Raw genomic sequence first — 18163 nt, 5'->3', positions numbered from 1 at the left:
AAAAAAAAAAAAAAAAAAAAAAAAAAAAAAAAATCATACACTATCATCACAGTGCTAATATTATTTTTCCAAGTATTAAAGTTTTCTGAATATGACTCATGAGTAGTGAAAATTAAACAATTGAGATCTTGAACATTATATTTGAAATATATAAAATATTATTTAATTGCAAACAATCAACTATTCATTCAATTTCAGCACGAGAAAAAATAATTTTATAAAATGAACCCTATAAACCATTTCTAATGCTATGGTACTTTAGTGATTTAGAACAAGTGCGGCCGTAGGGTAGGTCAAGTGTTCCTTCACTAAACTGAGACAATCTCAACCAAACATTATATCAGAATAACTCTTATTCCTGTAATATTTAGTTACCATTAGTTCAGTCAAGAATATCATTAACAACTTTAATGATCTATTCGTAAATGTAACCCATCATTGTAGATCTTGTAATTTTATCCCAACAAGAGGGTAGATTATTGAAAATATAATTACTATATTATCCTTCTCAAGAGTTCACTCTGATATTTACCCATGCAAAAACCTTCCGTACAGGGACGGTCCAAAAGCCGCCACGAGGCCTCGCATGGATCTCATGTTATGAATCAATGATGGAGATTGTAATGATCGGGAAAGAAAAAAAGAAAAAAAAAGAAAAAAAAAAGAAAATGAAAACGAGAAAATGAAAAAACGAAAAAAAAAAAAAGAAAAAAAAACTCAGTCGCCAGAAAACTCGCGAGTTTTCCGGCGACCGCCAAGTTTCACGGACCCCACGCGAAACGACGGCCACACCACGCCCAACCCGCAACCCACGACTCCCAACACCATCACAATACCTGCAAAGGGAGAAAAGACAGAAAATTAAGAGAGAGAGAGAGAGAGAGATTTTGGACAAACGTCGGCGAGTGTCCAGTTTCTCCGACGAACCCTCAAACCGACACCAAACGACCTGTTACCACAACGAGAAGGATCCCTAACGAAAGCACAATAACTCAAGGTTTTTTTTTGTGCTTTTTCGTAAGCGCCATCGTCAGTAACCGAGGTCGGAAAATTGGATTTTCCTAATCGTTCTTAGATCTGCGGTTTTAGGAACCTTTAGGCCACAAAACTCCCATAAAAGAAAGAAGGACGNGCATGACCCCTATAATGGGGTCACTTACTGAGTATTTCTTCGGTCGTGTGCCATATTGTNGGAAGACGAGATCCACGGATCCGGGTCAACCCAAACCCAAAACCTGAGAGAGCCAGCCCATTCTTTCCCTCGGCCTCTGCCTTCGGCCCAGCCCAACTACAGCATCCCAAACCTCAGACCAGCCCAGAAGCTACAGTTCTGTTGAATCAACCCAAGACTAGACCCACGGTCCAATCGAGCCGACCTGCAACCCAAAAAATTTGCGGCCAACCCAGTNGGATAGGGCGTTTGCATTTCATTCATTTATATTATTTAATTTCTAATCGTTATTATCTTTTTGAACTCTAGCATGATGTTTGAAATACGTAAGTCTGNATTTGCGGCCAACCCAGTAAGCCGAGGCCCAACGATAGTCTTGGCCCAGTAGCCTCCGCAGCCCACGACCCGAACCGGACTGCGACCCGCGCTTCGACTCAACGCTACCGCACNAGTGGCGACTCTAGATATGTGGAAATTTAGGGTCGTTACAGAGACCATAGGATATGTTGACACATTTTCTTCTCCCATTTACTATAAATACTTTCTCAAGATTCATCTTGATATTCACTCATGCAAACACCTTCCGTAGGGGTACGGTCCAAAAGTCGCCACGAGACCCCGCATGAATCTCACTGTGTGAATCAATAATAGAGAACCTAGGATATCCTGATATGTGTCCTTAATATTTNCACATAGCGGCGCAGGCGGTCCCTCGGCTCGGCTTGGCGCAAGGCTCGGGCTCCCTCCGATGACGCTCTGGCGGCTCCCAGTGGCTGTTCAGCTCGACTCACTTGTTTTCAGCCCAGTTTTCACTGTTTCGACCCTCCCAGATCTATATNTGAATCAATAATAGAGAACCTAGGATATCCTGATATGTGTCCTTAATATTTTTATATTGACAGATGTCCTTCTCCACCTAAGTATTTTGAAATAGAGTTTTCTATTACTCAACAAATTAGGCTAATCTCATTTATCTAAGTTTCCAATCTACCCTTTCATAACCCTTAGGTTGGTTGGATTGCTTTTAATATGAATTGCCAAGTTTTTAGACTATTAAAAAATACTAATCACATGATGTGATTAATGAAATTAAATAAAATTTGACTAATTCAACTCCCGGTCCCCGGGTAGAGGTGTTCAATTTCTGTCAGCTTAAATACCTCAGTCTAGCTAGAACCTTCCTTAGACAGAGTTCTCTTATAGTCAATTTTTATTTAAAATTCATTAATCTTTAATTAACTATTAATTACTAGATTAATGAATGAATTAATCCGTCTTTAATCCTATTAAAAACTAATTCACTTGTTCAATAATCTTAAAATTCTAGCATTTTAAACCCTTTAAAATCAAATGTGATAGATTACTCAAAATTTTAATCGTATTAGAACAGACCATATTCGTATTAGTTAAATATCATGCATTCAATTTAAGAAATAAATATCCTAATCTAATTTTCCAGCCATAACAATTATACTCAAATGCATATGAAAAATCGGTAAATCTAACGCCACACCGATATGCCAAAAACAATCAATTTTACAAAACAATATTACATATATTTTATATATGAGAAATCAAATACCCACTATACTACTTTTAATTCAAAATAAAAATCAATAGGCTCTATACCAATTGAAGGGAATGAACTCTTCAATGTATCCCCAATCTTGTTCCCTTGTTACATGAACTAGGCATATGTAAATATACATTTCGATTCTTTCTCCAAGTTTATCACATTGCTTGTAAAGTTTTAAACTCACACAAATTTTTTGTAACTAGTTTTTCTGATACTTGCTCTTTCATTTTCAAGCATTGCATAGTGTATTTGAGTCACTCCCGATCTTTCGATGGCTCAAAATTCGGGGTGTAACAAAATAGATCTCTTAAGTATGTATTTCATGATACAATTTTACATACAATGTATATCCTAGTCGTTTTTCTTTTTTCCTTTCATAAAGTTAACATGGAATAAAAAACTTAAGATATAGTGTTCGAGTATTTGTTTGGTTGTTGTTTTGGTCTTTGATACATCTTTTTTTCGAGTGGCTCTTGTAGCTCAGTTGATTAGAGCACTTGTTTCATAAGCGAGAGGTTTAAAAAGTTCGAATGGATAAGGTAAATCCTAAGTGTCTTTTGCATATCTCTTCCTTTTTCCTTTCTAAAGTTACATAAAGTTATCATGCTATCACAACCCTAAGACATCGGTTGTTTTGGGTGTTTGTTCGTTTGGTGATTTTGTGATTGATATGTTTTTTTTTTATTTTAAAGTAGCTCTTGTAGCTTAGTTGGTTAGAGTACTCGTTTAGTAAGTGAGAGGTTCTTGAGTTCAACTATCAATAAAGAGCATTGTTTTCTTTCTAAAGCAAGGTGCGAACCAGTTTAAGGCAAAGGAGATGAATGAAAGATTCTTGCTTTCATGCTTGACTCAAGTCTCAAGTTTTGATTGAGCATGTCAAAGGAGCAGCCTTCCTTGCCGTTGTTCTCGACATTGTTTTATTTCAATTAAAAAAATAGAATTTCTTGGCCTTATGTGAGGACCGGTTGAGAAAGCAACAAATTCAGTGTGGAATGAGTAAAAAATTCTGCTAGATTTCTTATTAACTTGATTTCTCTTGACTTGATATCTTATTGTTTTTGGGGTCTTGATAATTAAGATCTAAATATCTAGTTCTTCAACAATGTTGTTAGATTGAATTCTAAAAGTTTCTTAACATTTGGTATCAGATCTTTAGGTTCTAGGTAGGATACATATTTCAAATGATGATATTGTTACTGAAGACGTGGAAACCAGCAAACACAGTATACAAAGTATATGTTGATCCATGGCCATTAGAGACAAAAAGTGAAGAAAATGAAAAAAAAAAAAAAAGAAATATTTGAAGCCAATATAGAGACTAAAAAGAGATATAAATTAAAATGTTTATTGAAAAGCAAGTTTCAATAATTAATTTCAATATGTGCCAATATTTAACTCATAGAAAAAAAATAAGAACAATGGGCAAAGTGGCAGTCCCATTTCACTTTTACATCCATGCATGACCTAAAGATAAAAGTGAAGACCTCAACAAGATTAAAACCACGACATGAAAATAACTTTAAGTTTACATTACAATGAAATCAATTGGATTCGAGGACGAATCCTCTTGAAGAAGGGAAGAATGAACAAAATAAGGTGTCTTAATTACGCCAGAGAAACTTAGGGATGTTTTATAGTATTTTTTTAATTTTAGAATATTATATTAAAATTTTAAGTTAAAATTAATTAATGGTGGTTATGGTATTGATGGGCAAGACGTTATATATTACTTAAAAGGTTTATTTTCATGGTTAGAAATAATCATTCATGTTATTACTCTGACACAAAAATTTTGGATATTATAATGAAAGTTGAATAGTATGCTTCTTAAGTTATGAACTTATTCGTTTGCATATTTAGATTTGCATGCTAAAGTTATGCAAGTAGCCTTGACCAAGTTATTCTATCAAGTGACTCGAATCATGAGTTTATAAACGAGGTTTTTTTTTTTTTTTTACTCTTTATCTTAATCATTAAGGTAATCTACTCCAAAACTTTCCCTTGGGTTGATTCCTTATCGTTTTTTGGGTTTCTTGGATAATTTAGATCTAAACATCTTGTTCTTCAACAGTAATATTAGATTGAATTCCAAGAGTTTCACAACATATCTATTTTATAATACAATTTTATTTGATTTGGGTTTACATTCTAAAGACAAATTAGTATTTGGCTTATTTTTTTCATTCCTATAAATATGTTTCTTTGGTTTGTATTTTATGATACAATTCGATGTACAGTGTAATGTAGTACTCTTTTCCATTCTTTGGGTGTTTATTCATTTCACGATTCAAGAATTGGTATGTTTATAATTTTAAGTAGTTCTTGTAGCTCAGTTGGTTAGAGCACTTGTTTAGTAAGCGGAAGGTCTTGAGTTCAACTCTCAACAGCATTATATACTACTATAATGTGGGGTCATTCTCATATGCATCCGACCTCTCCATTTAGCACCAAAAGAGGGTGGTTTTCAAAAAGTTAACTTGGTAAACATGTTACCAATCGACCTTGCACTCTAGGATTGGTTTAGGTCTAAAAGGATATAGAATATACTATTATAATGTGTGGTCATTCGAAAGAGACATATATGCATCCAGCCTATCTTATTTATTTTGGTTATTAATCCTCATTTAGTATACATATAACATTAATATTCTTCCTCATTTAGTATACATATAACATTAATATTCTATATGAATTATCCCTATATAAAGGGTTTGTCTAGGAGGTTGATGATATCGAAATTTGATTGAGTTTGTGTGTCACGTGGTATTTTGAGTGACATTTGGGAGAAACTTTTTAGTGAGAGACTTTGTAGTTCATGTTGAGTGACATTTGGGAGAAACTTTTTGGTGAGAGACTTTGCAATGTGAGAGTGAGGTATTCACTTGTAAAAACTTTGTTATTAGTGATTGGTGGCTAGACGTAAATCTTTGTCTCTTTGTTTAAATTTCATTCGTTGGTGTTGTGAGTACATTCGATCTTGCTTCCAGTATTGGTACACAAATGGTATCATAGTTTCGTGGTTGTACAATTAATCTTACTTCCACTATTGGTACACAATTGTTTTTTTGTTTAATATCCATTTATGAAGGTGACCATGACAAAAGAACTATGAGATAAGCTTGAGGCGAAATATAAGTAGAAGAGTGTAGAAAATGAACTTCATTTGAAGAAGAAACTCTTCCATTTTGACTACAAGAAAGGTATCTCAATGGCTGAGCATTTCGATGATTTTAACAAAATTATCATTGATTTGCTCAATTCGATGTTATAATTGATGACAAAGACAAGGCGTTATTGCTATTAAATTCTTTGTTGGAGTCCTACAAGTTTTTAGTAACCACTCTACTACATGGAACCTATGATATTGATTTTGAAGATGTTTCAAATGTCTTGATGAATAATGAGGTGCGAAAAAAGGACAAGGAGGCATATCAAGACTTTAGCTCCAATGTTCTCACAACTCGTGGAAGGACTTCTACTTGGAAAAATGGCAAACCTGGAAAGTCCCGATCAAAGTCGAAAGTTAGATCTGATAATTGGAGACAGCTTGACAAAAATGAGTGTGCATATTGTCGACAGAAAGGCCATTGGAAGAAAGATTAGGGAGGGGTCGAAGTCCAATGTGGTTAGAGATGATGACAACAAAGCAGATAATGCCTTGACGATTTCCTTATCAGTCATCCAAATCAGTGAATGGATTCTTGATTCTGGGTGCTCCTATCATATGTGTCCCAATAGAGAGATGTTCTTGGAATTCAAAGAGTTCAATGGTGGAGTTGTCTCTATAGGCAATGATAGTACTTGCAAGATGATGGGAATCGGCTCAATACAAATCAAGATGTTTGATGGGGTTGTATGAAAACTCAATGATGTGAGGTATGTCCCTGACTTGAAAAAAAAATTGATTTCCCCTGTCATTTTGTATGCGAATGGTCATCGTATCATTTTGGAAGGAGGGAATTTGAAAGTAGCTCGTGGAGCGTTGGTGGCAATTAAAGGGACTAGAAGAGGTAGCATATACTACCTCAACAGAACCACGATAATTGGGCATATTGTTGTGGCAAGTTTGAAAGAACAAGACATATCGAAATTGGCACATGCGACTCAGGCATGCAGGTGAGAAGGCGCTCCAAACATTGGTGAACCAAGGAGTCCTTAAGGGTGCCACAACTGGTAAAATTGATTTTTGTGAACATTGTAGGTTTGGTAAACAAAAAAATGTGAAGTTTGATACGACTATACACCAAACAAAGGGCATCTTGGATTATGTTTACAGTAATGTATGGGGTCCCATGAAGAATATCTCATTGGGAGAAAAGAAAGGTTGTTTGTCACCTTTATTGATGACTACTAGAGAAGAGTTTGGATGTATCCCATGAGGCACAAGAATGAGGTTTTCCAAATTTTCCTGGAGTGGAAAAAAATGGTAGAGAATCGACAGACAGGAAAATCATAAAGTGAGATCAGACAACGGTGGAGAATATACTTTTGATCCATTCCTTAAAGAATGCCGAGATGAAGGGATTGTTCAACACTTCATTGTCCCTGGTAAGCCATAACAAAATGGAGTTGCTAAGAGAATGAATCAGACATTGATAGAGAAGGTTCGATGCATATTGTCTCAAGCAGGATTGAGTAAGGCATTTTGGTTGAGACTCTCAGTTACGCAGTTCACTTGGTGAATCGTTTACTTGTTTCTAGAAATGGTGGAAAAACTCCGCTCGAGATATGGTCTGGTACTCTTGTTAGAGATTATGATAATTTGCATGTCCTGCTTATTATCATGTGACATACTCAAAGTTAGATCCTAGAGCAAAAAAAAGCTAAGTTTATGGGCTTTAGCCAAGGTGTGAAGGGCTATAAGCTATAACGTCTAAAAACAAGTAAGATTGTCAATAGTTGAGATGTGACATTCGATAAATCTAGAATGTCTTTCCAGAAGATTGAAAATAACGACGAGGCATCGAAACAAGTGGAGAATGTGGTTTTCACTCCCGATACGATTGCTTCTATTGAAGAATCTATTGAGCAGGTAGACAATAACTCTGATATCTTAGAGTAGGTGGAGCAAAGTCGTGTAAATGAAAGTGTGGAGGAACCTGAGTCCATTGCCAGGAATAGACCACGAAGGAAAATTCGAAAACCTATAAAGTTTGATGATCTGATAACATATGCTTTCCCTATGATTAATGGAGTCCCCAACAATTACAAAGATGTTATTTAGAGCCCGAATAGCTTATAGCTTACACTGGCAAGAAGCTACAAATTAGGAGATAGAATCATTGTAGATGAATTGCTACATCTTATGATAATTTGAACAACATTTTTTTTCTATCTTTCTTGAAGTTTATCTTGCATAATTGATGACTTGGTTCATATCACTAGAGTTGCTAATTATTCTTGGTACCAACCTAATCTCTCTCTCAAAGTCCAATTCAACCTCATATCCATCATCTTGATAATATCAATTAAAAAAAATGGTGGTAAAGATTATCCACCAAGTCCAATTATTGAAGATAAAGAAATATTTTGCCATATCTATTCTATCTCTTTTTCTCCCCAAATCAAGTCTATATTTTGTATTTAAAATTCTTGAAATTAAAAAATTATGTTAGGTTGATTTTGATTCTTTCATAAATTTATAATTAGCCTAAATAATTAATTTAGCACTAGGTTCCTAAATTTAATTTAAGTATTTAACAAATTTCTAATATTTGAATTTAGATTTAATATTCAAAATATAAACATGTTTTACGTCTATAAATATATCATATTTATTAAATGCTATGATTTCGTGTGGGAACCATTTAGGTATGATTTCGTGTGGGAACCATTTATGTAAATAATAATGTACATTTGTTATAATTAAATGATAAAACTAATTTTTTTCAAATTTACCTCATGATAGCCATCCTTTTGTTAGTCCATTATACTTAGGGTTTTTCCGTGTTTTGTTCTCCTCTTCCATCAATGTGAGACTCTCACAATCCACCCAGACCGGTATATGTTTTCATATACATGAATTACATTTGTAATACCTAAGATTTGGAGTTGGTATTTATTTGGTGACATAAGTATGGAGATTTGAGAGGAAATTTGGTTGGTTATGGATAGTATTGGTTATAAATGAAAGGCATAGAATTTGTTGTTGTATTAGGGAACCAAATATATGGCCGAAAATAAGGGTATTGATCTAAATTTAGGTTTGGTAGAAGCCTATAAAAGGGTTGCTAAGGTTTTGAAACACTCATCCGCTCGCAAAAAGAAGCATTGGAAAGGCAGAAGAAAAAGCATAAAATAAAATAAAATAAAATGGCGAAGAAGATGATTGCAGTGTTGTTGGTGTGCGTTGTGGTGGTGGCTGCATTGCAGGCTTCGAGTGCCACTGAAAGCGCGAAGGAGGCCAAATATGAGGCTAAATTTGAAGCCAAGTATAGGTTATGCTACGAAAAATGCGAGAAGGAATGCCTTGAAAAGGGCAATGGCCAAAGCTTCTGCGAAGTTAAGTGCGATGAAGATTGTGGTGAGAAAGAAGCCGCTGGTATGTTCTCTTCCTTTTTAAATTATTTTTATTTTCTCTTAATAATTGATTGATTGATTATTGTATTTGTTTCACAGATAAGCTACACATCAATGTGAAGAACTGAATAATGGAATGCAAAACAAAGAGGGCTCTTAACCTTCCAAGGATCTAACTAATAATTGTATTCAAGTTTAAGCTTGTAAGATGGGACTTTCATTTTCAATTAATAAAGTTCCTCTTTCATGCATCATTCATGATTTTTCTTTTTTTNAAAAAAAAAAAAAAAAAAAAAAAAAAAAAAAATAAAAAAAAAAAAAAAAAAAAAAACAATATGATAGTTTTAAAAAAAATAAGTAAATTGTGCATCTGCACGTTTTCGCTAAACCGTGTATTGTACTGCTTCTCTATGGTACTAGTTGTTGCTTCATTGAGTTATTGAATTCGCTTCATTAATAGCTTCACGATTCGACTTTGATCATTATAGATTGGTACAAAGATCTAGTCCTAGACAGGCAGACTTAATTTTAACAACAGGTACGGTAACAATGAAAATGACTCCTCATTCGTAAATATGAGCAAATGCTTGAACTGAGCATGTACAATTACACCGATACTTATAGTACTGTTCGGGGAGTTTNCTTTTTTTTTTTTTTTTTTTTTTTAATGAAAACTTCGATGTGGTGCAACACCAAATGAGTAAGATATTTTTTTTAGTTTTTAGCCATCGAATCAAATTAGCCGAAGGTGTGTGTTCATGATCCCACTTGCCAATATCTATGCTTAAGAACATAAATCCCCAAACAAGATATCAAATCTTTTAACCATCCCGGGAAGATAAAAGAAGTCTATGGAATTCTATGGATACGGTATTAGGAATTACAATCCGCCTACTAGTAATCTTGCCTCAAGTGTCGATTAATATTCTATATAACCAGAAAAGTAACCCATTCAATGATATGGGCCAAATATAAAGTGTCCCAAACCAAAATATCACAAGAAATTATATAAAACTAATATGCTATATTATATAATATTCCTTTTGTTTCCATATTTCTTGCTTCCAGGTAATTTTAAATTTTTAGAAATTATATTAGTACAATTTGCTTATGAAATATTATCGAATTTATTATCATTTTATATTTTATATTTTGAAATATTATCAAATTTATTATCATATTACATTTTACCTTTATAAAAATTTTGGGCACATTTTTGATAATTCATGAATAGGATCAATATAGACGTAGGTCCATGGATCCATACATCTATAGAAATAGAAAAAGAATGAAAATAAGGTTTGCTCGTGACTTGTTGAGAGCGAAATAATAATAAAAAATTGTAAGAGCGAAGGCAAAAGAGTTATAAGATTTTGTCGAAAGTTGCAATTGGAAGTAAAGTATAATATGTTGTAGCTTCACGTGGTCTCTATAATCAATTAATTTAATTTGCTTATTTTGAAGATGCAAGCTCTTTGGTTGCAATTACTTTGGAGGGCTACATCAATAATATGTTTTATATTTCTTTACAAATAATTATACTAACACCTTCTAACACTAAAACCCTTGTTCAATTCACTTACAACTTACTCCTTATCCATTTCAAATTCTTAGTTCTCATCCATTGCTTTCTCAACTCTCTTCCTCTCTTTTTACTCCGAGATTCAATTCCTACAATACTTCATTACATATCTTACAATTACAATCCCTTTTACTTCGATTGAATTTGAAACACCTAAGAGAAATTATATCTTTCAATAAGGTATTTTCTATAGTTGCAAAGAGGACAATATAAGTCTAGAGCCATTGCTTGGTCTGGCGCCAAGTTTTCCTAGGAATTGCTGGGTTTAGAGCCATAGTGTGGTTTGGCGTCAAAGAATTGCTGGGTCTAGTGCCATTGCTTGGTTTGGCGCCAAGTTTTCTTAAGAATTGCTAGGTCTAGAGGAATTGCTTGGTTTGATGCCAAGTTTTCCTATCCTAGGAATTGCTGGGTCTAGCGCCTAAGTTTCTCCCCAACAAAAGAAAGACAAGCGCCAAGTTTCTCTCCATCANAAAAAAAAAAAAAAAAAAAAAAAAAAAAAAAAAAAAAAAGAGAGAAACGAAACTTTCATTATTTAGTTGATTTTTCTAAAAAAACAAAACTTTGTGACTTCCTTGTTGAAATGGATTGTGATAGAAAAACTTTCAACGCTGCCGATGTCATTTGCTTTTCCAAATATTTTTCTGAATCCGTTTTTTTGACATAGAAGTTTTTCTGAATCCGTTTTTTTGACATAGAAGTGCGCTTTTTTGGAACTGCCATTAAAAAATTAGAATGGATTCGGATTGTTGGGTCTAGCCCCAAGTTTTTCCCAACAAAAGAAAGACAATAGCGAAAAAGAAAGACAACGGCGTCAAGTTTCTCCCCAACAAAAGAAAGACAACAACGCAAAAGAAAGACAACAGCGTCAAGTTTCTCCCCAACAAAAGAAAGACAAGCGCGGAAGAAAGACATCCCAACAAAAGAAAGACAACAGCGCAAGCGGAAGAAAGACATCCCAACAAAAGAAAGACAACAGCGCAAAAGAAAAACAAGAGCGCCAAGTTTCTCCCCAATAAAAGAAAAGACAACATCCTTGAAAAAAATTTGCTATAAGGAATTTAATACAAAGAAGTCCTATTTTACGGGATCTACTTGGAGACTGAGTTTTATGATTGATACCAAAATCAAATAGTGTTTTTAGTCTAATTATTTCTTTTTATTGGGCGAGAGCGAGAATTTTCTGTAATTACTAAATTTCTGTAATTACTAAATAATCATATAGAAAATTCACAGTTTCTATATTGTCGAAAAAAATTAATTAAAATAAATAGATGGATTCATTAATAGTTTAAGTGGATTATTTTATTTAAACACTTCTAACTAAAAAAAATTAAGAACAATTAAGACTATAAAAAGAAAATTAGATTTAAGTTTTAGATATTAAATTATTTTATTAACTAATCCTTTCGAGAAGAGATAAGAGTAGGTGAATCAGAAAATTAATTAGGAATTAAATATACTTTTTTATGAAATATACGTATCAATATTCATGGATCATACCTTTCATCTCACTTTCCAATCCTATTTTAGTAAGAGTGGGACTTCTACTTTTTCCGACCACAACCAAAAACCTGTATGTGGTCTTTCCTGAGTATTTTATATTCGCTAGCAACATCAACAAAACAACCAAATACACGTAAAAATGTTGCATGTTCCTATGTAATGATAGCACACATTAGAAGAGAAGCCTCGGATGAAAAAAAAAAAAAGTTTGATGTTAAGTTTGATTATACCCAAAAAGCTTATGGTATTCTTAACAAACTTCATGTGTGTACTCACCAAACTAATTTGATTCACAAAGGCTAGCAAATGAATTGATCATAACGTTTATGTACCTTCAAAATTTTAACAACCCTGTAAATGCCCCCAAGACAAGCTGCGCACGTTGTTCGGCTATAGAAGCTTCAAAATCAATGTAGAACGTTAAAAGTTGAAGGGATTCATCCAAGGAAAAGCTATCGACATAAATATCAACTCTCATCATTTCCCGTCATAAGTTTTATTATGCTTCTATACTTATTTGGCTAGCTATCATCTAATTTTCTCTTGGATGTTTTCTTCCGGGGTTTCTCTTATTTTTACCCTTTTTTCCTTCACATCGAGAATGGAACTACAATACCAAGTAATTCGAACAATTTTGTATCAATAACATGTTTGACGCAATCTCGTCCAGTTAAAATTCCAGCAATACTTCCTTGTTTTTCAGTCAATTGAACATTAGGTTTTCAATAAACACAATTTTGTAGCAAAATCGAAACCATACTTTTGATTAAAGGATTTGAGTTTTATCGGAACTACGAAATGTTGATATTTTCTTCTCTTCTACTTTTCTCTTTAGATGATGGTACAAGTGTAGTAGGAATTGGAGAAGTATCGACAATAGTGCTATTGTGAAAAGCGACACGTAGTATAAACAAATATGGAGAGCAAAAGAATGGAGAATGAAGTTGTATAATAGACCGTGACAGGATCGACGGAAAAAGGAGTAATTGTAACTACTGCCAGCATGTCCAAAAATGCTTGTGTCAAGAAAACCAATGAAAAGCTGCGTTTCATGTGCGTTATGAGAAGCCACATAAAACTTCCTCAAGAAGCTAATTACTTCTACCGTAGTAATTGTTTGTATTGTTATCGGAGATGTTTAATATTCATTAACATTAGAGTAATATATTTAGTTAAAAATTTAAAATCAAATATTATATAAAGTTAATTTTAGTGTATATTTTCAACCTCATCCAATTATATATACTCTAATTTTTTAGTAAATAGAAAAGGAAAAAAAAAATCAATTTTGAAGTCGTTGAATTGCTGGATGGGGGTAATAATCGGCATGAATCTTGAGGGAACAACTCAAGGAATTTCTTGACGACGGAGATCTCCTCCACTATGTCGCCTAATAAATGGATGCCGATCGTCGTTAACTTCTTAGCAAAGTCATCTATTGACTCAGCATCCTTCTGCATATAGTCTTCAACTCACTGTTCAAAGTCTGCCCCTTTGCTTCCTTGACACATTCCACACTCATATGTATTGTTTGCAACATCTCCCACGCTGCCTTTGCCGAGTCCTTCTTTGCCAACATGAGAAAAACGTCCTCCGAGACTACTTGGTAGATGGTAGCAAGAGCCATCCTGTCCTTATGCTCCTCCACCCCACCATGCTCGATGGTGTCCCACACGCCTTGTGCATGTAAGTTGACACGCGTAGTTACTCTTCATGAGTAACGTGTACTGGAGCATTACACTCTCCTCCCTTCCACTCTCTATCATTGTCACTCCTACTCCGATGACTTTGTATGGCGATGACATATGTTTCGACATCGCATTCGAAGGAGAGGATTTCATTGGATTTCTTTCTCTCTCTGTGCTCTGTAGACTCTCAAATGGCAAGAACAACTTGGGTGGATAGAGGGGAAGTTGAGTGCAGTTTAAAAGGGAAGACGGAGTGGGGTGAGTCGTGATTTCGTGGTTGCCCTCACCATAAATCTCCGGCGAGAATTAACTGATTTTATTTTATTTTTACCTTTTGGATCTATTATATATTAAATAATTGAAAATATAATTTAATGCATATGCGTATCTACCAACCGTCAACATCATTATTACGGTATAATTCAGCGTGGACTTAATCAACTTGGTCTTTGGTTGGTCTTTGGTTAGTGATACCAATTAATACTCCATTGCCGATAACTTCCTTCCTTAACCAAAACCATCCATTTCCCTTTCTTCTTCTCTCCCTCCAAGATAGATGCCTATGGCGGTGCCGTCGACCCTGTATCTGCTTGTTCTCTTCTTGGTGATTCTTCCGGCGGCCAAATCCCAACGGAATCAGCCGATGCGGCTGAGATTTGGCAAAAAAGGAGAGTTTAAGATACTACAAGTGGCGGATATGCATTACGGGGACGGGAAAGCCACCCCATGTGAGGATGTTCTCCCCAGTCAGTTAGCTTCCTGCTCTGACCTCAATACCACCGCCTTCGTTCGCCGGATGATTCTGGCGGAGAAGCCTGATTTCATCGTTTTTACTGGTAAGTCTCTTCTCCGATTTGGGTTTGAGATTAAATTCAACTTCTATTATGTTGATTACCAAATGGGTTTCGATTGATTCAATTTCAGGGGATAATATCTTCGGATTTGACGCAACGGATGCGGAAAAATCTTTAGAGGCGGCATTTGGTCCGGCAATTGCGTCCAACATTCCATGGGCAGCTGTTTTGGGGAACCATGACCAAGAATCTACTCTTTCAAGGGAAGGAGTAATGAAGCATATTGTGGGCTTGAAAAACACTCTCTCAAGGGTTAATCCTTCAGAGGTAAACCCGATTGATGGCTTTGGGAACTACAATCTGGAGGTTGGTGGCGTTCAGGGCTCTGCTTTTCAGAACAAATCTGTTCTCAATCTCTATTTCCTTGACAGTGGTGATTACTCCACAGTTCCTGGGATCTTTGGGTATGGCTGGATTAAAGCTTCTCAACAGTTTTGGTTTCAGCTTACTTCTGCCAAGCTCAAGGTACATTAATTTCTGCTTTTCTACATCTTAATATGTTCTGTTTTGCTTTACTAGAGAAGTGCTACAATCACTTGATTTGTAAGCATGTTTTGACCCAAAGAAGGGTTTTAATTCATCTTGGTAAGGTTTCAAATCGATGAAGATGTGTGGTGATTGCTTGTTGTTGAGAACCAAGATGACGGAAGTTAGACATCAACTTTAGAAGACCTCTGTGAGATCCCACGTAGGTTGAGAGGAGAATGAAACACTTTTTATAAGGGTGTGGCGTTTTAGAAAATCTTTAATGGAAGCCTGAAAAGGAAAGCCCAAAGAAGATAATAGATGCTAGCGGTGGGTTTGGACCGTTACAACTTTAGCTTAGTGTAGAGACAAGGTTAAGCTTAGTGTAGCGGTGGGTTTGGACCGTTACAACTTTAGCTTAGTGTAGAGACAAGGTTAAGCTATAGGGATTGACCTAGAGTAGAGACAAGGCAACTAGAGTCACAAATGAGTGAAAATGCGTGTCTAGGTGTCATGAATTGTCAAGAGAAGTTGATTTTGCACGCATAATGATGTTCGATTGAACCTCGACTAAGGTTTGATAGAATCTAAAGAGTCATAAAAGAACCTTGGGGCTAGAGTTTTACTTAAGGTTGACTATGATTGAGCCAATGATACGGTGCCATACAGTTGAAAGGCATATGACCATGACAGAGGCATGTACCTAGGCCCTAGCGAGTGGCTAGCACTCTACAAACATGCAAGCACCAAGTTGGCATGTCAATTGAGCTTGTTTGTGAGCATGCGTATATAGGTGGGTGCACACCCATGTAGGGCAAGATTGCATGCAGGTCGGCGTCCACATGCATGTGAAGGATAGTCTTAGCATACGAAAAAAGTCGTAGCAAGCGTGCATAGGCGTGTGCATAAGTGAGCATGAGCATTGTGTGTAAGTAGTGTGCACGAGATAGCTACACGAGTCCAAGTGTGGTGCATAGGTTATCCACACAACAAGGCAGGCAACAGAGTGTTTCTCAACAATAATCATGCATGGAGAATTAGTGGGACCTTAAGTTCACGCTATCTTGATAGGATAAATGCTTATTTGAACTAGATGATTGCTCTGTTGAATCCAGAAACCACTAATGTAATGGCCTTAAGTGCACGCTATATCTTGATAGGGGTATCATTTCCCTTGGGAAATTGTGTCTTCTAATGTGCTTTGTTTGTATGATGACTACGCGCATGTCCCGTGATGCTTTGTTTGTATGGTTATTACTTTCTGAGTTAATGTTCTTCATTGCAAATCATATATAGACTAATGAGCATACTAAAAGGACCCATATTCTAACCGCCTAAGTCCACTGCTAGCAAATATTGTTCTCTTTGAGATTTCTCTTTCGGGCTTTCCTTCAAAGTTTTTAAAACGCGTGTTCTAAGGAAAAGTTTCTACACCCTTATAAAAAATGCTTCGTTCTCCTCTCCTACCACTGATGTGGGATCTCACAATCTACCAAAGAGGACAATATCTATTAGCAGAGGGTTTGGGTTGTTACAAATGGTATTAGAGTCAGACATCGAGTGATGTGTTAGTGAGGAGACTGAGCCCTGAAGGGGGGTGTACATGAGGCGGTGTGCCAGCAAGTACGTTGGCCTCGATGGGAGGTGGATTAGAGGGTCTCACGTTGGTTGGAGATGGGAACGAGGCATTCTTTGTAAGATCCCACATTAGTTGGAGAGGAGAACGAAGCATTCTTTATAAGGGTGTGGAAACTTCTTCCTAGAAGACGCGTTTTGAAAACTCAAGGGGAAGTATGAAAGGAAAAACCCAAAGAGGACAATATCTGCTAGCGGTGGGCTTGGGCTGTTACAAATACGTTGTTAAGACACTGCATGTGACTAGTCGGAAGAATTGAGTAAAGTTACTTGATGAAACTCATTTTGTGATAACATTCGAGGTCTTTGGCTACATGCTCGAGTCTACGGGAGTTCATAAGCCTCGAACATTTTTCCTTTTCATTATATCAATGAGAAGTAAAGAAGTACTATGATATACTTTCTATTTTTGGATGCAGAGGGCATACATGAGCAAGCCATTGCCCCAGAAGAGTGCAGCACCTGGGTTAGCATACTTCCACATACCATTGCCTGAGTTTTCTCGTTTTGATGCATCAAACTACACTGGTGTGAGACAAGAAGGGATTAGCTCTCCTACCGTGAACTCTGGTTTCTTTACCTCCATGGTGGAATCAGGGGATGTGAAAGCAGTGTTTACAGGTCATGACCACCTCAATGATTTTTGTGGGGCTCTTAATGGGATTAACCTTTGCTATGCTGGAGGATTTGGGTACCATGCTTATGGCAAGGCTGGGTGGCCGAGGAGAGCTCGAGTGGTGGTGGCTAACTTGGAAGCAACAAGCAATGGAAATTGGGGAACTGTGAAATCCATCCGAACCTGGAAGCGCCTTGATGACAAACATCTCACGGCCATTGACGCTCAAGTTCTTTGGAGCAAAACCTCTGTTGGTAACCTTCTTACTCCTTCCTTTTTTTTCTTGCTAACCTCTGCGTTTATCTCCATCATAACTTGTTTATCACTCCATTTTAGAAGTAGGGATGTTTGGCAATGGTCTAGACCATTGTGGAAAGGTTCCATACCACTTTTAAAGTGATTTTCAGTCAATAACTTTGAGTGTTTGACTTAGAATCACTTATCAAAATTACAATAGATAATTGGAAAACAGATTACTTGTTAGAGAAATAAGAGAAACATTAGCACGCCACCGCAATGACTTTGATAACATATAATCTAGATAGGAAGAATTG

At 35.9% G+C, this 18163-nt stretch overlaps 2 protein-coding genes across 3 annotated transcripts in view; one reads left to right on the top strand and one right to left on the bottom strand.

Moving 5' to 3' along the window:
• Positions 1–18163, bottom strand: part of LOC111799331 (ER membrane protein complex subunit 2-like) — a 146256-nt gene that overhangs the window by 106761 nt on the left and 21332 nt on the right. The window lies entirely within an intron of this gene.
• LOC111799330 (probable inactive purple acid phosphatase 29) lies at positions 14514–18024 on the top strand. The gene is made up of 3 exons (XM_023682852.1): positions 14514–14875; positions 14964–15358; positions 17413–18024. Exons 1-3 carry the CDS (start codon positions 14596–14598, stop codon positions 18007–18009), a joined length of 1272 nt encoding a protein of 423 aa, XP_023538620.1. The 5' UTR covers positions 14514–14595; the 3' UTR covers positions 18010–18024.

Source organism: Cucurbita pepo, chromosome LG07, assembly GCF_002806865.2.
Source record: "Cucurbita pepo subsp. pepo cultivar mu-cu-16 chromosome LG07, ASM280686v2, whole genome shotgun sequence".
Classification (NCBI taxonomy): Eukaryota; Viridiplantae; Streptophyta; class Magnoliopsida; order Cucurbitales; family Cucurbitaceae; genus Cucurbita; species Cucurbita pepo.
This window is presented reverse-complemented; position numbering and strand designations above follow the sequence as displayed.